We start from the raw sequence: 22,845 nt of genomic DNA, 5'->3' as shown, positions 1-22,845 counted from the left end.
CTCTGCTGCATTAAGAATAGACTGAATGGGGTGAGGACAGAAGCAGGATACTACTTGGGAGGCTACTTTAATAGTCCAGGTGAGAATGGCTGTGGCATGGACCAACTTGGCACCAGTGGCAATTTTTAAAAGTGGTTAGATTCTGGATTTATTTTGAAAATGGATCCAACGACATCTGTTGCTGAAGTGGATGTGGAGCATGAAAGAAAGAGAGAAGTCAAGGTTGACTCCAAGATTTATGGCCTGAGTAACTGGAAGAATGAAGTTAACATCATCATGAGTCAGTTAACTGGGATGGGGAAGAACGTGGAAAGAGCAGGTTTAGAGAGATTCATTAGAATTATGGTTTTGAACCTGTTATCTGCAAAATGCCTATTACACATTCAAGTGGAGACACAGAGTATATACGACTTTAAAGCTCAGAGGAGAGGTCTATAGGTATAGAAGTCATCAGAGAAAACACATTTAAAGCCATGAGGGTGGATCACTATGGGCTTGAGTGTACTTTAAAACAGATGTCCAAAAATGAATTCTGGACTCTCTGACATTCAGAGGTCAGGAAGATGGAGGGGCAACAAGCAGACTAAGAATAGTCAGTGGGACAGAAGGAAAATGAAGTGTGGTATCATGGGAGCCAAGGAAAGAAAGTATTTCAAAGGAGCTCAATTGGATTAAATTCAGCTGACTGGTTAAAGAAGAAGAGAACTGAGACTTGATCACTGGATCTAGCAATAAAAAACTCGCCAGTGTCCTTGACAAGAGAAATTTCAGTGGTTGGGGCAAAAACTTGATTGGAGTAGGTTCAAGAAGGAATGGGAAGAGAGAGCATGGAGACAGGAAGTACATAAAGCTAAGAAAATGTAGAGAGACCAGCTAGGTGGCCAGTCCAAGACAAACAGCTTTGCCAAGGGTAGTAATAGAAGAGTCACTTTTAGGGTGAGGAAGGAGGTGAAGGAGGACCTATCAAGAAAAATGTCTAGGTTTCTGGCTTATGTAACATGCACATGGTGGGTAGTACTATTTATGAGAAAGGGATCACTGGAAGAGAGCCAGGTCTTGGGGGAAGAGGATGAATTCAGTTGAGATAGTAATATAATGACTGACAACCGACAGGCCTTTAAAACATTTATGTGGAAATGCATCCAAGAAGTCTGAGCTAGCTAGAGATATAAATTTGGACATCATGGAATACTGATGGCTGCAAAAACTTTGGGCTCAGAAGAGAATGCCTATGAAAAAATACAGAGTGAAGAAACAGGGCCGAGGGCTGGGTCCAGAGGAACTCCAACATTCAGTGGCCAGGTGGACGAGTTTGAACCAACAGAGACAGAAGAAACAACTAGAGGTATGAAAACAAAACAAAACAAAAAAACAAAGAAGCTAAAAAGAATGCATATCTTGGAGAGGTGAATGGAGGAAAAGCTTGAAAAATAGGGCCAATATAAAATCAAAATATATGGAAGGCCTCTATAATTCTACACCAAAACTCTTGAAGATAAGGTCTACTATGTTGTTCACTATTATTTAAAAAAAAACAAAAAACAAAAAAAATCTCTCAGGGCCAGGAAAAAAATACATCCTCCTGATGAGCTTATTTATTAGACACTGTCAACTAGAACTACATAACACACTGAGTTTGTTTCCCTATCTTGAGGATGAATCAAGACATCCTACAATAACCATTTCATTGCACTGAAACGAACCAAAAACTAAAACCACTGTCTTTCTTATTATCAACATAAATGTGCTACAGGTGTTCTTAGTCGTTATTCTATCCCCACATATCATATAACTACAGGAGCTTTCAATTTTTGCTTTATTCATTTTTATATTATCTGTATTTTTTAGCATACACATTCTAATTATAACCAGAAATAAGGAAGTACTTCTTAAAATTTGTCAGTTCTCGTTGGGCTTCCATGGGTGGTTTCCTCAGAAACCATCATTCTAAGGGAGTTTTAACATATTAATATCATTTTTAGATCCTATTGAAAGAACTAAGAAAATACCCTCCTGAACAGACTACATTTAACTGAGAATTTTTTGTGAAGCCTGCTATTAAAATTTAGGCACAAACTATAGTTTTCTCTTTTACTTTAAGAGCAAAATCAGATAATCTGAGAAACAGAACATTCAAGCTACTAGTGAATTTTCAAAGAATGAGGACATACTTTGCTTGGGATAACTGCTGGCCCTTTTGGAGATGCATAGGTGTAATAAATCTATAACAACTAGTTTTAGTTCACCTTTGAGATGGACTCCATCCCCTAACACCATTCCTCACTTCATTCCTGGTCCCCACTCCTGGGGTAATGATGTCTGTTTATATAGTATTTGGCACTAAAAATGCTAAAAACTTTTTAGTTGTGTCAAAATGTCCCTAAAAAGTTGTGCCTCCTCTCACTAAAATGACTATAAGAAAGTAGCCACATAATAAAGTGTTGGTGTTTCTAGACCACTAGGAAGCTCAGCAGCACAAAGGACTGAGATACAGACTTTTTTCCGTCTTAATTTATTGAAAAATCATTTTCTTTTTATTTCCTCCATTCTGACTTTTGATTTTTTGAGTTACTGATTTAGTATTATTATATTAGATTTTAGTAACATTTTCTCCATCCCTTTTTAAAAGGAAGCATTAACAATAACAAAAATAAACCAAGTTAAATAGGAAAAAAAGCAGCATCAAATAATAAAACAATAAACTAAGTCAACACCAACGTCTTAAATGAAAAAGGGCAACAGTGTCAATGAAATTTACCTTAATTTTAGCAGTATATTCTCCTCTACCTCCAAACAGACCAAGACCACCAAGTAAAATATCAGTGTCGGCACTAAAACGTATAGCTTCTACTGAATGGGCAGAGTAACCCCAGCCCCCTCCATGACCTAAAAGATATAAATAAGAGCCTATGTTTAAAAATATCCATATATATATTTCAGTTATAAGATAATATTTCCTAAACTGAAGTATACATACTTTCAAACCTGTTTACTATACTATAATCTTCTTTGGAATAAACCTTCATTACTGCTTGAGTCTCCTCCTCTGTACTTGCAACACCCATTTTTAAGTCCTGCATAGTTGCCAAGGTATCAAGACAACCTGAAACAACAAACAAACAAAATTCAACTACTTGAAATTAAAACTTCCTATAGCGCTAATAATATTAAATACTATAGGGGATAAATTAAAACAAGTAAAATAAACTCTGAATGTGCTCAACAAACTTATTCTAAGCTGTAAATATCTTTTCATGGAAGAGTACTTACAACCAGTAAAAGTCTCCTTTGCCTGGGTAATTATTATATTTAAATATATGTTTTATGACAATGTTTTGCACAAAACTGAATCTCTGAAAAGTTGGAATCACGTAAGCTTTGAGTCCTTACAATGTTCTTCCTTTTATGAAACTCTCCAAATTACTTAATTTGATTCTTTCAGTATTATTTGAGGAAGACACATTAGTCTGAAATAACCTTAATCCATGTTCATTTTCAATGTTTACAATGGTTATCAAATAAAATGTAAGAAAAAAGAAACAAGGAATTTTATTTGTGACCTAGTAATTACACTTAGGAATATGATTTCACATTTGCAAATGTTAGATAAACATATATACATTTTTAAAAACAATAAAATAGTTATGTGGATTGATATAAAATTTCCAGCAACAGAATAAATATATTGCAAAAGTGCTATCTCAAAGTAATTAAATAGGAATGAAGTCAATGTGCTGTGGAAAACTGTGTTATCTAAGAAGAGATAGAAGTAGTACATAAAATTCATATAATATTTTACAAAATTTATTTTAAAATAATGTGTATAAATTAAATATTATGATTATACATTTGAGTATTTGATCTATATCTCTAAAAGTTTATTCAAGTTAAGCAAAACTATTATTTTTAAGGGTCTACTATTGGGAAAATTATATTTAATACTGCTTTCTATTTGGGCATACATAAATCTTTCATGGTGTTAGTAGAGGTCTTATGTATTGTTTTCTGTAGGATAAGCTTCTTAGAGGATTTAACTTATTTTGCACCATGCATATTATGATCATCATTATTTAACAAACATGACAGAATGACATACAAATTTAAATACTTAAAAAAAAACTCCAACCCTCAGCTAAGTACACATTAATGTAAATTAACTGTACAACAAATAGCAACCCTACCTAGAATGTGCAAAGCTGCATGAGATCTTGTGGTGAGAGCCCTCGATCCTGTTGGTAGGGCAAGTTCAGGACTTAGAATACTGCATCTGGATTGCATATCTGCTGCAGAGGGAAGTCTGGCATCAGCAACCACTGCATTGTAACACCACAGTTCTCTAGTATTTGGTCGGAACCTTTCAAGAAAAAGAATAATTACAGCACCTCAACATGTAGTTTCATTTAAAAAAATTCCTAAATACAACTTATGATACAAAGAGAATAAATAATATAGTCAGTTTAAAGAGAATAAGATGTAGGTCATTATTTTCCATATCTAAGCTAAACATATTAATAATTTATATCACAAGTGAAATAATTTGAAAATAGTAAAATAGATAATACTTCATTAATGTAGCAACTAACTGTACACTTAAAAATTTGATGTGTACATATAGATACGAAACTTTTATGCAACAAAAACCCCATTAAAAAGTTTATGAACAAAGGACAAGTTGAAAGAAAATATGTGAAGCATACATATTAAGACAAAACTACAACATCCACGATGTACAGAGCTAGAGACAATCAATCTAACAGCAAAAAGTGGGCAAAAGACACAGAATGCTATTCTCAGAAAGGAAACACCAGTAGAATGGATGTAGATATTCAACCTTATTAATGAACAGGAAAGCACCAAGAAAAGCTATAGAGAACCCACAATGTCCTCCTGTCATTATTCCACTTCTCTTATTTCTTTCTTAACAAAATCCTCAAAAAGCTGTCTCCATTCCCTAACCTCTTTTAGGGGTGAGAGGGCAGGGGAGATGGGTAGCTGTTGTTTAGTGAATATAGAGTCCTGGTTTTACAAGATTAAAAAGTTCTGGAGACCTACTGTACAATCACATAAATATATTTTACACTACTGATTGTATACTTTAAAGTGATTAAGATGGTAAATTTTATGTTGTATTTTTTAATCATAATTAAAAATTCTTAAAAATTATTTTTAAAAAGTACTTAAGATAGTACTTGGCACAAATAAATTTTATGCTAGTAGCTTCTACAAATTAGTAGCATTAATATTATTGCATTATTGTTTTTGAGAAGTCCTATTAATCTAATTGTTATTTCTTTATAGGTGATCATTCTTTTTTCTCTGGTTGCTTTAAGATTTTCTTTTGGTCTGAAGCATTCTACAGTTTTGCTATAATGTCTCTTGATTATAGATAATCGAAATATTTTAATATATAGTTTCTATTATCTGTGGATTCAAAATTTTTTTAATTCTGGAAAATTCTTAGGCATTATCTTTTCAAATATTGCTTGTCCTCTATTATCACTAATCTTTCATTTTGGAATGCTTAATCTATAATATCTCCTTCTTGAATATCTATTAGATTTTTCTCATATTCTTCAAATCTCTTAACTTTCATGTTTTTTATATTTTTGTCACTCTGTGGCATTCTGGGTAATATTCCTGATGTGTCTTCTGGTTTATTAATTCTCTCACCTCTTCAAATCTCCTGATCTACCCATTTGTTTAAAAAACAATTCTTCCTTTATAAACAGTCTGCTTCATTGTTTTTGAAATATGTCTCATCATTTTAAGTCTCATTTTGAGTCTTTTGTTTGCCCAATTTTGTGCTTTATTTTTAAACAGTTCACACATAATTTATATTGTTTCTGATGATTCCAACACATGAAATTGACCTTGCTACTGAAATTCTATTGAATTACACTAACAGTGATGTTCCTTACATGTTAAGGAACCCTATACTTCAAACTCTTGTTTGATTAAATCTTACTTCTTTAAAAACCTGTGGGCCTAAATGGAGGAACTTTTCTCTAACGATGATTAATTCTTGCCTTTTGCTGGCAACAAAGGGGATTACTTATCTGGTTCCACTTTATCATTATTCCAGAGCCAGTGGCTTAATCTGAGAGTTCCAGGATCAGTTTCTATTTTCCTCACCTTGCAGCTGGCACAATGCTTATTTTCCAAATCGCAGGGCTGATAACAGCATCTGCCCTCAGCGCAATCCAGTGTTTCAATATGCTGACTGTTGGCTGCTCAAGGATCAACTCATGGAGGTGTGATTTCTATTTTTATGCTGGTTTTCTTTTCTTGAGGTGGAGGGGGGATTTATGGGAGAGTGATGGTAATATTAGTGATTTCTTGGCTGAGTGCCAAGCACTGAAGAAAATACAAAGTTTGTTTTTTTTAAGTATAGGGTCTTTCCAAGTATCTACTTAACCAAATTGCCAAAAGTGGAAATCCCCATTCGCTCTTCAAATCACACCCACCTAGTTTGCACATAACACTTCAACGAAATTATTTTTCTCAAAGTTGGAAATAACTTCTAAGTAGCCAAATCCAATGGAATTTTTGTATTAGTTTAGCCAACCCCTCAGCAGTGTTTAACACCACTGAGCAACCCCTCCTCTTGACTCACTCTGCCTCCCCTTTCTATAACAGCATGCCCTCCTGGCTTTCCCTTGAAGTTCACAGGCTGCTCCTCTGTCTCCTAAGCAGTTCTTCCTCCCTATTTGACTTTTATTATAAATTTGGAAAGTTCTCAGGGCTTGGTCCAGGACTCTCTTCTCAACCTACATTCTCTGCTTAGGCGATTTCATTCAATACCACGGCTTTAGGTGCCATCTATAAATGAAAAACTCTCAAATTTATATCCCCAATCTAGACGAATCCTTTGAGCCTGACATCCGTCTAATTGCCTACTGAATATTTTCACTTAGATCCCAAACTTACCATGTCAGAAACAGAAGTCTTTACAAAAATTTCTCTCTCTGCCTTTCTTGGCTCAGTTAATGTTACCACTGCCTACTCAAATTCAAAGTCAGAACCTTAGGAATCATCCCTGACTACTTCCTTTCTTTATCCTCCCAATACAAGCAAGTCTGATTGGTTCTACTCCAAAATACAGATTGCCAACTACTTCTCTCCATCTTCCCCACTACAAACCTAGTTCAAGTGATCATCTTTCCCTTACACTACTGCATTACCTTCTACCTTGCCTCCTTCCAATCCATTCTCCACACCAAGTATTATCTCTTCATGTCACTTCTCAACTCAAATTCCTACAATGACTTCTTATTTTAAAGAAAATTCAAATTCCTTAATCTAGCCTACAAAGTCCTACATGTCCTGGCCCTGCCTACTCCTCTGATTGTATTTCATGCCCCTCACTACGCTTTGGCCACAGTGGCTTTCTTCAAATTCCTAAAATACTGCCAAGCTCTTGCTTACATCAGAGTATTTGGGCATACTAAAGTTTTACTGCCCAGAAAACTTTTTCTGACTCTTCAAATGCTTGGTTCTTTCTTATACTTCAGGATCTTAGTTTATATTGTCTCCACTGTGTGGAAGAGAGGTCTCTGCTGTTATTCTCACACAGCATCCTCATTTTCCTTAATGGTGCTGAGCAAGATCTATAAAGTATATTATTTATTCACCTTCATATAGTTTCTACCCACTAAAAAAATTATTTCCTTAACAACACAAGCATTGTCTTACTTTATGTTATTCTTTACTTACCATATGTATACACTTATACTATATTTATTGAATAATATACTTACAAATATTTATTGAATAATAAAATAAAATAGGAAAAAATGGAAAAAATAGTACTATTTACGTATGCTAATAGTATGTGGAAATATGATTTCTCAAATACAGTTAGTGAGAAAGTACTGAAGAGCACTTAACAGTATACATCCATATTTTATGAGCCTATCTTTTAACTCAGCAATTCCACTTCTTAAAAGCTATCATGTAGAAATACTCTCACATGTGTACAAAACTCTGTGTGTGGATATCCACATGTGTTCACTGTAGCATTACAGGTAATACCATAATATTAAAAAACAGTCTAAAATCGTCACTCATGGCCAGTTTAGTTTATTTCACATATCTAAACTATACAATTCTATGCAGTTTTAATAATGAGTAGGAAAGATCCCCAAATTATTGTGGAGAAAAATCTAACTTTTAGAATAAGTATATTTTTATTTACATAAAAAGCAAAAATACATGCCTTTTAAAAGGTGTCAAACAATATAAACCAAACTTAATACTGTGATCCATAGAGAAGGTTAGTGGGATTTGGCATGGGGGAAGAAAAAGATCTGAAGAATGACCATGCTTTTCCCTATATGTATTTTTGCTTTGCTTTTTAAAAAATTAACAGAAATTCATGTATTGTTTGTATAAATTTTTAAGTGGGAAATAAAATCACTATTCTTAACATTTATCTGCTCTTTACAGATAGTAAATTTCTAATTATTCAGGAGAAGTTAGCTTCTAAAGAATACAAAAGGAAGATGATGTAGGCCAAAAGAAAAGTCAAAGTTAGCTAATACTGGATCTGTAATGCTTATGATAGCTGTAAAATGCTCAAGTAACCTACTAAAAACACAAAAGGACACAAAGCAGCCAGAAGCCAGGGTAACAGAAAGAAACTCTTATCCTGATTTAAAGAAAAATACCTCCAGCTGTTTTACTGAAACATCTTTTAATCTGTTTTGAAACAATGGAGAAAATGATCAAGGTGCTGAAAACCAAGGGCATTTAAGACCATCACAAATGGGTGGTCCCACTGCCACCTCCATAGGTGAAAAAGATAGGACTCTGTTAGTCGACACCATACTTCAGAGTTTAAGACCCCAGGGAAATGGCTCTAGTTCAACTAAGTCTGTACTGTTAGAACTTAGTTATACTTTTATTACTAACTTATGAACACATCCAGGAACAAATTCCATACAGCCAATTTTTATTTTTGTTTTGTTAATGCAAATTTACTTCATTTAAAAATAAAACATGTAAGAACTACCAAAAAACATCAATTTACACCTAAGTCCAAACCAGGGTTTGCTCTTTGGTAACTAAGTCTCTTATACATTGACTTGTAAACAGTAAATAATTGAAGACAGTTCTATCTTTACACCTACTCTCCTCTCTATCCTCTCTATTCTATCCTATTGTGATGACTCTAACCTTGGTTTTTAGTACCTCATGTCTTCATAAGAATGACTACAAAAAACCACTCATATATAGTCTCTCGTGATTTAATGTACCCTGTACAATGCTGCCCAGGAGATCTAAAAGCACTATTCAACCCAATTTTGGCCTCTAGGTCTCCTCACAAAATGCCCAAATAAGAGTAAGCTGGTCAGCAAGTTGGGAAGCACTGCAATTTCTTCACCCTGAATGCAGGCCTCATTATCAACCTCTGTTTTGGAACAATGAAGAAAATGATCAAGGAGCTGGCAAGGCATTTGAAATCATCTGTCCCCAAGACTTGACTGGCTGATGGAAATGCAAGCAGGCATGGGCATTAGAAAGAAGACAGAGGAAAGGTCTCCTCCCTCTCCTCACTCATGAACCTCCAACCTTTCAACTTACCATAATTCCCACTTACTAAGGTTGGACACAAGAGGAAAGAAAAAAGCTCCCAGCCCTAGGATGAGCCACTCTGGTAATGGCGGAGTACACCTCCTATTAGTATGCAAAGCTAGAAACACTGAGAAGGATGACTTTTTTCTTTATTCATTTGTAAATAAAGCACCACATTTTAAACAAATATAATATAATTTCTTTTTTCAGTTTCTTGTGTTCCTCTGTCTCTACATTTTTATAATTTCCAGAGTTTATATTAGCCCTACACATTTTTCTAACAATATGGGCATTTTGTTATGGACTTTCCTAAAGGGCAGGCTTAATTACCTTCTTTATTCTGTACTGTCTTTGGCATTATTTCTTCCATATAGTTGGTAATAATTAGATATTTATAGGAACAAGAAATAGAATTAATTCTATACAATATAAACAGGATTGCTAATAAACTAAAATAATTAACAATAGAACACTTAAAAGTAAAACTAACAATTAGCCCAGGCGTGGTGGCTCACGCCTGTAATCCTAGCACTCTGGGAGGCTGAGGCAGGAGGATTGCTCGAGGTCAGGAGTTCCAGACCAGCCAGAGCAAGAACAAGACCCCTGTCTCTACTAAAAATGGAAAGAAATTATCTGGACAGCTAAAAATATATATATATAAAAAAAATTAGCTGGGCATGGTGGCACATGCCTGTAGTCCCAGCTACTCGGGAGGCTGAGGCAGGAGGATTGCTTGAGTCCAGGAGATTGAGGTTGCTGTGAGCTAGGCTGATGCCAGGGCACTCTAGTCTGGGCAACAGAGCGAGACTGTCTCAAAAAAAAAACCACAAAACTAACAATTACAATGACAGTAGCAAACAGTTCTATAGCACCTATTATGTGGCTCTATTATTATTATCCTCATTTTATAAACGAGAAAACTGAGGCACACAGAGTCAAAGTAACTTCTTCAAGATGACTGAGAAAGCAAACTGTGGAACTAGGATAAACCGAGGCAGTATGGTTTAAAACGCATACTCTTAACCGCTATGCTACACTGTAAAAGTCCCTGTAAATCACTACAGTAGAAATGTAGTTTCTGGTTAAACGAGAGGGTTCTCATGTGCGAAAAGTCTGCTTATACATGAATTTTATATTACTACAAGAGTATAATTTGATCAAACTTATTTACTACTCTATTTTACAAATGGAGATGCTTACCTCCAAATTACATCATACACAGGATCAAGACACACACCAAATCCTTGCAGATCCTCTTGTTCTGAGTCATTAAAGGTTTTACAACTCCCATCCACTTTATTTATCAGAAGACATTTAAATGGAGGAGGTTCTGATAAAGAAGCAGGTACCAAGCCTTGGGGGAAAAATACTTATGTATAATTTTAGTATGCATTACCCTTTTATATTCCCCCCAACCCAAAAATTATTATTATCTCCATTTCCCAGATAAAGAAGCTGAGACATAAAGATGTTAAGTAACTAAAAAATCTTTAAGTGGGAGAATCAGGACTAAAACCTCAGGGTATCTAAATCCACAACACATGCTCCTAATCTCTACGCTATACCACTCTATATAACAATTAATCATGGTAACATGGACACAAAGTATGGATTGATAACTTGGTCTTAATGAAACTTCAAAGTTTGCTTTATTTAACCTCTCATAAAGATTAATTTCTATCATTTATTTAACAATAAAAAATAGGGAAAATTCTCACTCCAATATAGGTTTTATCCTACTACAATTTCACTCATATTTCCACCACCGTCTAGCTTAATAAATACTCTGGTTTCTACATCTCTCAATTATTCCATTCTTCCAGCACACATACACACACGTAAACACAGACACCTAGAGGCTTCGTTTAAGTTTTTTCCAACAGAAAGAAAACAAAAAGCTACGAGACTGTATCTCATTATAGGGAAAGGTGAATCATTTACTATCAATCAATAATCAATAATTTATTTTTGGTATTACCTATTATGTGTTTACTGGCAAAAATTTCTGACGTAGCAAGTACATGAGAATTAATAAGTGCTTCATCAATTCGTAAGAAAGTCTGGTCCCCACTTGCACCTATCCAAGTAGCTTTTCTTCCATATTTTGATCCAATGTTAGGCATGGGAGCTGGCTTTGCATTCCAATATGGCACATCCAAAATTGGTCTGCCTAGTTGTCCTTTCTAAAAGATTAAATAAATCATATTAACAATATTGCTGTATAAACAATCTATAATATTTATAAAGTTAAGGAGACAGGTGATAAAAACAGCTCTGTATCTTACTCTTCGTCAGTTGTTTGTTTTTTTAAATAAATAAAATATATGAGAAACTTAGACCAAATATCTATAAAGTAATAATTTCTACTATTCCTGGGAAGTCTCCCCCCAATAAAGCACAAAATGCACTAGTTTTTTAAAAGTCGAAATATTTTCTACACAAGAAATCTCCCTGAAATATTACTTTGCCTTCACCTACATTTAAATATATAATATGTTAAAAAATTAGTATTACATATTGTTCATTTAAAAAATCACTTTGACATTATAAGTTGATAGTACAAAAGAAAGTTACTATTGAACTCATACAATCTGAAAATATTTTGGTACAAGACCAAAATAACAAACACCAAAACTGTAAATATAATTAGAAAACACATAACATTGTTTTTACATGATGTTTTAGTAAGCTATTTCATTTATGTTTTAAAATAAATAGCACAATCAATGATGAGGTAATGTCTTAAGTAAATAATGGTTAACCACTTAAAAAGTAAGGCTGTCTGCCTGGCATGGTGGCTTACGCCTGTAATCCCAGCACCTTGGGAGGCTGAGGCAGGAGGATCACTTGAGGCCAGGAGTTTGAGACCAGCCTAGGCAACATAGCAAGATCCCAGTCTCTACAAAAAATAAAAATTAAAAAAAGAAAAGAAAAGAAAAAAAAAAAGCATGGCTGTCTATAGGTACCTGGTTAGGTAAGAGTTTAATTTAAAAAATAATAGGAAGTTTCTCTCTACTAAGCCAGTAGCTGAAAAAGAATGTTAATGTTGAATTGGTAGATATCCATCCACCCCCAGCTCAGGAGCTTTCTCTCCCCATAGCATTCTGGAATAAGAGAGTCTGGGGCACTGCAAACACTCTGATCAATTTGTCATCCAACTACCATATTTCCACTGAATTCTCTACTCTTTAAACATTACAGCAAGAAAACAGCCACAGACTGATTGCAGAAGCAACTGAGCTTCAATACTTGGGCACAACCAGTGAAAGAAAAAGTGGCACTTGATCAGAGAACTAGCTAAAACATTCAATGCTTATTCTCACTCTCTTTCAATGTCTATCCTTATTTTTTGACAAAGGAAAAAAAAGAGCATACAAATGTGAACAGTAAGCAAAGTACATTATATTCAGGACGATATTCTGCTTTGGGAGAAAACAGAAATTAGTTATATTTTTCATGACTATTGAAATACATACATATTCCCTTACTACCAAGCAACTAATGGGAAGAAAAGCACACCTCTAACAATATGATCTAAAAATGTGACAGATACCTCTACAGCCCCACAGGACTCATAATGTGGTCATAAATAAGCCACACACTCAAATTCATAAAAGTTCACAACTAGAACTTACTGTCTGATTTCAAATCTTGCACTCACAATTCCCTCAAAAGACACAAAACCAATAGGCAGAGCAAATAAATCTACACATGACTCAAACCTTCAACAGTACTACCAGACAGCAGATACCACAATCTTTAAATTTCCTGTAACCAGAAGAAGAAACCAAATTCCAAAAGTTCTCTCCACGTACCTGCCACTGTAAACCTGAGGGTATGGAGAGTATGAAAGGTGAGACTCTTCAGAAGGAGAACAAGGGATTAGTTTTGCAGGATGTGGAAACAACCCAAGTGCCCATCAATACATGAGTGAATTAATAAAATGTGGTATATGTATACCATGGAGTTCTACTCAGCCGCAAAAAACAATGGTGATATAGCCCTTCTTGTATTATCTTGGATAGAGCTGGAACCCATTCTACCAAGTGAAATATCACAAGACTGGAAAAACATGCACCACATGCACTCACCATCAAATTGGCATTAACTGATCAACACTTATGTGCACATATAATAGTAACATTCATCAGGTGTTGGGCAGGTGGCAGGGGGAGGAGGAGATGGGTATATTCACACCTAATGGGTGCAATGCACACCGTCTGGAGGATGGACATGCTTGAAGCTGTGAGTCAGGTGACGCAAAGGCAATATATGTAACCTAAACATTTGTACCCCCATCATATGCTGAAACAAAAAAAATAATAAAAAAAAAATTAAGAACAGAGGAGTGCGGAGGACTTAGAAAAACCAAAGGAAAAAGCATCCCGCAAAAGAGAAAGTCCAATATCTAATGCTAAAATTCTAAATATGGTTCAGGACTTGAAGGTTCGCAGCACCAACTACGGGAAAGGGGCTTGAAAGTAAGCAGGACCATTTTTCATCCATCAGACTGGCACAAATGAAAAGATATGACAACAAATTCTTTTGGCAATTCTGTGAAGAAACAAGCAGTGTTGTACATTGCTAGTGTGAATGCAAAATATAGGGGAATTGTTAAAATCTCACAAATCTACATAGGCATTATCCTTCAACCCAGCAATACTACATCTAGGAATTTACTTCAAAAATATACTTTTAACAATATTCATTATTATAATTGCTAAATATTGGCAAGTATTTAAACATCCAAGCATAAGAAACTGAATGAATAAACTACAGTATATACACATAATGAAGTATCAGGCAGAGGTTAAAAAAAGAAAGAAGGGCTCTACGGACTAATATGGACTGATTTCTAGGAAATAAAGTGAAAAGAGCAAAGTTCAAAAGATCATATATAGAATATTACCTTTTGAAAAACAAAGAAGGGAAAATATGTATGTGAGTATATATATATACATATACACACACACACATATATATATACACAATGTCATGTGTCACTTAACAATGGAGATACATTCTGCGAAATGCATTGTTAGGCAATTCCATCATTGTGTCATATCAGAGTGTACTTACAGAAACCTAGATGGGATAGCCTACTACACCCCTGGGCTACATAGTATGGCCTATTGCTCCTAGGCTACAAATTTGTACAGCATATTACTGTACTGAATACTGCAGTCAAGTGTAACACAATAAGTAAGTATTTGTGCATCTAAACACATACAAACATAGAAAAGGTACAGTAAAAATACTTAACATAATCTTATGAGACCACTGTCGTATATGCAATCTGTCACTGACTAAATTTTGTTATGTGGCGCATGACTGTACATGTATACATACACAAACACACATATATATAATAGTGTGTGTGTGCTTGTTTATTCATTTTCACAAGAAGAAACACAAGAAGTATAAACTGGAAAACTGATACTCATTACCTACAAGTGTGGAGTGAAAGGGGTAGGGAAGCAGGGATGCCAGGCATATGGGAGCAAGTGATACCTGTCTGAGTATACAATTTTTTTATAACTTAACTTTTGGAAACATGTTAATATTTCATATATTCAAAAAATAAAATAAAATTTAATCAAAAGGTATGTGGAGGGAACTCTTAAACTACTAAACTAAAAGCAAACTGACAAGTGAACCCAACACTGTTCCAAAGGAATCACATAATCCCACTGAAAGGGCATGACAGAAAGAATCTAGGTCACTTATGTACACAGTGTTTGACTATATACCTCAGTCTTGGGGTAAGGAGGGGAACAGGAGCAAGAGTGACAAAGAAATCTAGGATTCCTTTTAGTGAGTTTCGTTTTTTTGAACTGGTATAGGCAAAACAAATATAAAACTATTTTAGACATATTTTAGGAATGCGTAAGAAATAAATATATTGACATTGTTGGGACCAGGAATTCTTAGTGTGGAAGAAGGGTTATGTATGGAACAGGACAAGGTAAGAAAGAACCCTATGGGAATGGACTGAAATTGGAGGTAACAGTGGGGCTTATGATTTCTAAAATACATATATGTATGTGTTTACACACATATATGTATACTGGGCATGCAAAGAAAGACATCCCACAGTGATGAACACATCTAGGGCCCCACTGGTATCTAATACTATTCCCCACTGAAAAGAAACAGGGTTCTTGAAGAAATGGTTGATTCTAGGACTGATACAGGGCCTGAACAAGATAAACCTTGAACAACTTATTATGTCAGGAAGAAAGTAAATGCTCAAAAAAATGAAGGGCATGTCACAAGAACATAGGAACCAGCTTGGACTCCTAATGCCCAAATCTGAGATAATCTAATCATTCAAATAATTAAAGGCAATAATGAAGAAAATATAAATATCTGAGTCTATACTAATAATAAGTAGACAGACAAGAAAGGAGGGCTCTTGCTCCCAGGAAATTTGCAAAGTGCCTATTGGTGATTGTGGAGATGGTGCTGGAGTTGGAAAATCATTCTACCAACATTATAGTAAAAACTGGTTCAGGCAAAAATGATTAAGGGATGCTAAATCTAGGGGAAAACTTTGATGAGAAACAGGTATCTTTAAAGTATCAACCCACAGCTTGCTTAGTAGTTGCAAAGAAGAAAACAGTAGAGGAATCAGACAACATTTGACCTGGTGATAAAAATTTACATCACCAATGAGTAACAGACGGACATTCTGTGCCACCAGAGGTGATGTGCTGAGATGAAACACAACATCACTTACAGAGTATTTTGGCCTGGATGCATATCTAAATCTGAATCTAAATATGAGGATATATCAGAGAATGAAAATGAAGAACATTTAACTAAAAGAAGAGTACCATTTACTTCAAAAATGTCAACATCAATAATAGATAATAAAAAGCTGTGGAAATGTGAGAAATTAAAGGAGACTAAAGGGACATTACAAGCAAATGCAATGCCTAATCCTGGATTGGAGGGAAAAAATGCCAAAAAGTAATTATTGGGTCCATTTATAAAATACAAACTAAAGTATTTAAGAATAAAGGGCCATAATGTATGCAAATTATTCTTAAAGAATTCAGGAGGCAAATGTTTTATATACTCACACGCATGTGTGCATAAACACATGTGTGAAAGGATTCAGGGAAAAAATGTCTTACATACACATATACAGAGGCATACACACACAATGTGTGTAAGAGACAGCGTATATGTGTGCAAATAATAAAGCAAATACTAGCTCAAAATGTTAACAACAGGCAAATCTGGTTAAAGAGTACATGGGCATTCTATGTACTATTCTTATTTTTTTAACCTTGCTGTAAGTCTGAAATTATTTCCAAATAACAGAAAGATTGTTTTAAAGTTCACATTTACATTTTTTAAAAATCAAGAGTTATGAATTATATCCAAGAGATTTAGGTTCTAGAGTTCAGAACCATACCCATGTCAGAGATGGTACAAATTTATTATCACAGTCTCACAAAGATTTTCCTTGATATCTACCATGCCCAAACTATACAAATTCTTAGAGCAGTTTCACTCTTTTCAAGCTTTGGCAGGGGGTGGGAGGTTAGCAAGTACACATAGACAGGTAAACAGACATACAGAGAGGAAAGTACAATTTTAAACAAATCTAATAATAAAAAAAAATTAGGCTTTTAAAAAGTTCTAAAATAGAGTTCTCTATCTTTAAAAAAATGAATCTTTAAAAGATAGATGAAAATTAACCTTTCAAATAACAGAATTAGCTCCACTGAATGCTTAAAGGGCTTTGATCTGGAATAAACATGTTGAATTCTAACACAGCTGTTAAATTCAATAAATTCTAACACTGAGCTAGAGAAGAAAATTATTTCAAAGAATATCATTTAGGTTTTGTGTGTCTTGGGGGTGGAGGCAGGAAATATGCAATGATTATAATACAAGAATTCACAGGAACCAGAAAAAAATAGCTAATGTACACAAATTATAAGGCAATGGTATAATGCAATATTATGAATGTTTAAAAAATTCCTTACAGAAAAACTTCCAAATGTGAAGACCTGTCCATCCATTAAAAGTACTGCCGTGTGGTTGCTGCCTGCAGTGACTTGTGTGCTAGGGCCTGGCAATGCTTGAACAAGAGTGGGACATCCCCTGGGTTAAAAAAAAAAAAATTAAGTCAATTTCTTACAAGACTCAACTGAAATAAAAAACAATATATAAACAATGCAATAAGGATAAGGAGTAGAAAAGATAAAAGACACTAATAAGAATATTCAGTAAATACTTATTTAGGTGCTTGGTAAACAAAGATGAAAAAGATATAGTCGATGACTTTAAGGAGATCATTGAATAGATTTTCTAAATTTAATATGCTAATCATGAACATATAAGATTTAATTTTACTGAAAGACTGGTGCTACCTTTATTTAAAAAAAATCTGTTACCTTGTACACTGAATGGCATGTTCAAAATCTCTGTAAGTATTTCTTGGATGAAATACAAATCATGCAATGCCCCAACAAGAATTCAATCCAGGAACCAGATGAAATAACTAATTTTATGGCCCTCTTTTTTAATTTTTATCACTAAGCTATAATTTTCAATCTTAAAATCACACTCAATGAGTCAGAATACAGTATCATTAGAGGCATTACAGTAGTGGCTATGGTATCAGCCTCTAGAGCCAGACTGTCTGAGTGGAAATCCTGGCTCCCCCACTTAACAGCAATGTGACCGTAACTTTGAACAAGTTTTTCATCCTTTTTGTATCTCTTTTCTTCTATAACATGGAAAATAACAAGTAGTATCTACCTCTTGAATAAACGGTAATTATTCAATAATGATAAATGACATCCTACTATCCTTTCCTTTTATTAAACATTTTTCGTAACAATTATCTATAATTAGAATAATAACGATTATAGAATTAGTCTACATATAATGAGAGAGCTCTTTTGAGATACTATTATAATACTTTAAATTTTTTAGAAAATTACATAAAATATATTTTTAATGATTATTAAGACTGCAATGAAAAATGAATTGGAAAGGAGCAAGATTAGTAGCTGAAAACCTAGTTAAGAAAATTTCGCAATAGTTTGGGTAAGTTACAATGAAGGCCTGAAGTAGGAGCAGCGAGAAGTGAAAGGGATGGTGAATTTGACAGCTATATAAGGAACAGAACTGATTAGACTTGACAGATAATCAATATGGGGCAAAGAAGATTTTTTGCTTAATCAACAAGGTAGATGGTGGCAATATTCACTTAAGCTGTAAGAATAAATGAGATCTAGGCAGAGTATTCAAGAGAGAAAAGAGAAGATCTTAGTTTGCCTTAAGAGTCTCTTCTAATGCGTTAGATATGGAGAGGTGAAGAAGAGCTCACAGACATCTAGTACACACCAGAGAGGAAGAAAGAATGCTGGGAAACTGTGGTGTGAGGAGAGTCATTGAAAGAGAAGATTTCAAGAGTGGGAAATAAGGTACATGCCAAATGCTCCAGGGAGACACACAAGTAACCACTTGATTTAGCAGAAGAAAGTCTATTTGGTACAAGTTAGCTCCACACTGTAGCAGACAAGGAGTTAACAGTGGTGTCGGAGAATATGCAAAATCTCTTTAAGAATCCCAGCACTAAAGGGAAAAAGAAAGGAAAACCAACAGCTAAAGGGAAGCTGAAGGAGAGGCTTTGTTCTTTTTAAGATGGTAGAGATTGGAGGACTTTAAAAGATTAGTAAAGATAAAGAGGCTAAAGAAATAGGTAACAAAGGAGATAAGAAACAGAAATAGATACCTAAGGAAAAGGTAGATAGATTTCATAGCATGACTAAGACAGGTCTCTCTTTCATTATAACATGAGTAAAGGAGCAGAGAGATGGTAAGGATGCAGGTAGGTTTGCGGGATTGTGGGGTTTTATTTTTGCTGTGATATAAATGGAGGTCCCAGCTAAGAGAAAGAAGGTAATGGGTGAGCGGAGAGTTTGAAGATTAGAGAAAAGGTATGGTGGTAGGTGGACCAGAAATACCTGTATCAAGAGTTTTCAACCTAGATCTAAAGGACTTCTAGGAAGTTCATCAGTGAGCTTCAAGAGATCTGTGAACCCCCTACATTTGTAAACAAACTTTTATGTGTATATTCTTCTACTTTTCTGGAGAGAGAGCCTATATTTTTCATTAAATTCCCAAAAGGTCTTAAAAACAAAATTGTTCAAAACTATACAAGGGGAAGACTACTGCTCATTGCAGAGGAACTGGTTGAATCTGGAAATTATATCTCAATCTGAACAGGTATGGTGATTTCTTTCTTTCTAGAAGCCTAATTGTAGGCATAGAAAATACAGACAGGTTGATTCATGCTTGAAGTTTTGCCATGTCCTCTTAATGGGAACAAGAGGGTGAAGAAAATTGAGGATACTGGTAAGCGTATAGGTGAAGAAACTAAATAACAATCACTAACTTGTATAGGAAATAAAGTAAAAAGGGTGAATGAGTAAAAAAGTAGATGACTGTACAGAATAAAGTACTGATGGAGTCAAAGGCAAGTAAAGAAGGGCTGCATAATAAAAGAAGAAATTGTCATCAGATTATAGATATTTAAACCTAAGAATTCAGAGTTGGGGCTATGCTAGATCCAGCATGGGGGCGTGGAAAGACATCCATTAATGCAGAAGTAAAGTACACTTGATATAGGGTGTCAAAGTAAGAACACTGTATGGGACCATTCACATGGATACTGAGATCACTCCTGACTACAACAAGACAATCAGAGTAAGAAAACACTCTGAGTCAGATGCTAAATTTTCAGGGAACAAAAGGGCAGTGACTGAAAGGTAGGAAAGTAATAAAAGGAGAGTTGAACAGAATGGCCACATCTCAAAAGAGCAGTTTTTCACTTGAAGATAGAGTAATATAGCTAAGAACAGCAGTGAAAAGTAAGTGGTTATGAATTCTGAGGTACAGGGAGTTGTGGCCAAGTAACAATTAACACTGCAAAGGGCTATATGTTCAACTATTGCCCTCACAGAAGTGTCCAGTTCAATTCAAACAAGGAACTGAAGGGAGAGTTCCTGTAACTGTTTACTAGTCTGCAGTTTACAAAGCACTTTCACATAAAATGTATCACTGATTATCAAATAATTCTATGGGTAGATCTGAAGAGCTTAAAAGATTTCTCCCAAGAATTGGTAGCAGGTCTTCTAGTACATGGTTTTTGAACTCTTTACATGATACTAATGAGCCCACTTATTAAATTATTTGGAAAACTGAGGAAGAACAGAAAAGAAAAATTATCTGTGTTGGCACAGGTACGTGCACACCAGGCATTGTGCATACATTATATTAATTCTACAACAATCCTATGGGTTATGAAAGCTAAAGCTTAGAGAAATTACAGTCACATAGCTGGTAAGAACTGAAGCAAAGATCTGAACCTTGCCTACACAGTTCCAGACACTATGATTGTGTAGCTTATTAGTATAGGAGGAGGACAGGATAACAAGAAAAAGATGAAGCTCAGAAACATTATAAGAATTATCAAAATCCCACTGGAAAAAGGAGAATAAAAGCATCTAGACTACATATTTTTTCCTAATTTACTAAAAATAGTAAAAAAAATTAGAATTCAAAAATGTAGAAAGCACAGTAAACAAAACAAATAAATTTAAAAAAAAAGACGGTTGGTAGACTTATGTCATGAATGAATGTATAAAAACCCTCATAAGCCTTTTGATATTCACTTTAAAAGGCAGCAAAAGTAACATCTAACATTTATAGAGCATTTACTATGGGTTGCAGCTAGGCTCTCTGCTAAGTCAGTCACCTATATATATCACTGAATTCTCACAGAACTTTCTGAGGGAGATAAACTTACTCCCATTTAATAGAGTAAGAAACTGAGACACAAGATTAAGTAACTTGGCCAAGGTCACAAAACTACCAAGTGATAGAATCAGGACCCAATCTAAAGAATGAACTCAGTCATTTTGGCAATACAACACATTAAATACAGAGAATATCAATAATATTTTTTCATCATCATGCACACAATATTTATCTTACATTAATCAACATATTATTGTGTGCTATACAATAAATTCCAATTCTAGCACTTGATTACTAGAAACTTTTCAAAAACACTCTCCAACTGTACACTTTATTTCACTAAATATCTGTAAATGCTTTGCTTAGTGGTAGTTAATATGTATGCTTTAGGGGCTTTGTTCCTCTTAGGATTGTTCTTCTATATAAGTGGTCAACTCCTTTCTGAATAAATAAAAGAGTTCTTGGTTCCTGCTTTCGATGTCCCCCACAGAGCCAATCAGTGCTGAAGACAGCAGTGGTCTTGATGAACTTCTAATCCACTAGGCACAACGTGTAGGTGGGATGATGCTGTGTTATCCAGTTTAGCACTGCCTGTGCACCACATGCAATTAGCCTTCCAGTTACAACTCAATTAATGGAACCAGGTGTAAAATGTTCCATGCTAGTAAAGAATAACTTTGGGCAGTTAAAGCCGATCCTACCATGGTTTAATCTTCTTAACAAACTCTGATATTTTGTTTGAAAATTAAAAGCTATCACATTTAATATTTCATGAAGATGATAAATTCAAGCTATTCAAAATATGGAAAAAAAAACCACAAAAAAACAAAATATTGAGCATACTGCTATGATATTGTCACCTGAGGAAGTTTGGCCTGAAACTGCCCTAACATCTCTCCAGACTTCCAAATCAAAGAATGGTATTTAATGGTATAACCAGGACCACAAAGCAATGTTCCTAGATAACCTCTTCATTTTAATAGCCTTCATGAGCACTTTTTCCTTTAACAGCCATTACACCTCAATGTGGTATGGCAGGATCTTGTGCTTATGCAGCTCATTCTTCATAAGATGAAGATAAGTAAGAGAACATAACCTGAGGGCTATGGTTTGATTATAGTCATGATTTTCACTATTTCGCCTCCCACTCAATCATGATCATGAAATATAGCTATTTGCCAATTATTTTCTTTGGAGAAGTACTTTTTCTGCTGGATACTTGACTAAGATCGTATCTTGTCTAACTGCAATGCACATTTCCCAGTTTATTTGGCTCACAAAATAATCACCAGCTAAATAATAACAACAACAATAATGGCAATAATGATAGTAACAATAAACACTCTTCTTCTGGGTCATAAGTCTTCATTGAGAAACCGAACAGGAAGTTGCCAAGTTGTTCTCCACACAAATTACAGTTGTCCCTCTGTATCCTCAGGGGATTGGTTCCAGAACCCCTCATGGATAACAAAATCCAGATGCTCA

General features: G+C 34.7%; 1 protein-coding gene across 1 annotated transcript in view; it reads right to left on the bottom strand.

The window, feature by feature from the left end:
• MYCBP2 (MYC binding protein 2) overlaps positions 1-22,845 on the bottom strand; it is a 259,243-nt gene that overhangs the window by 136,778 nt on the left and 99,620 nt on the right. The window contains exons 21-26 of the mRNA XM_045567320.1: positions 17,574-17,691; positions 11,552-11,756; positions 10,774-10,927; positions 4,182-4,354; positions 2,978-3,103; positions 2,759-2,886 (exon numbers count right to left, since the gene is read on the bottom strand). Coding sequence (XP_045423276.1) covers positions 2,759-2,886; positions 2,978-3,103; positions 4,182-4,354; positions 10,774-10,927; positions 11,552-11,756; positions 17,574-17,691 — 904 coding nt within the window. The remainder of the gene's footprint in view (positions 1-2,758; positions 2,887-2,977; positions 3,104-4,181; positions 4,355-10,773; positions 10,928-11,551; positions 11,757-17,573; positions 17,692-22,845) is intronic.

Source organism: Lemur catta, chromosome 13 (genome assembly GCF_020740605.2).
Source record: "Lemur catta isolate mLemCat1 chromosome 13, mLemCat1.pri, whole genome shotgun sequence".
In the NCBI taxonomy this organism is placed as follows: Eukaryota; Metazoa; Chordata; class Mammalia; order Primates; family Lemuridae; genus Lemur; species Lemur catta.
The sequence above is the reverse complement of the archived record's forward strand: the minus strand, read 5'-3'. Positions and strand labels throughout refer to the sequence as shown.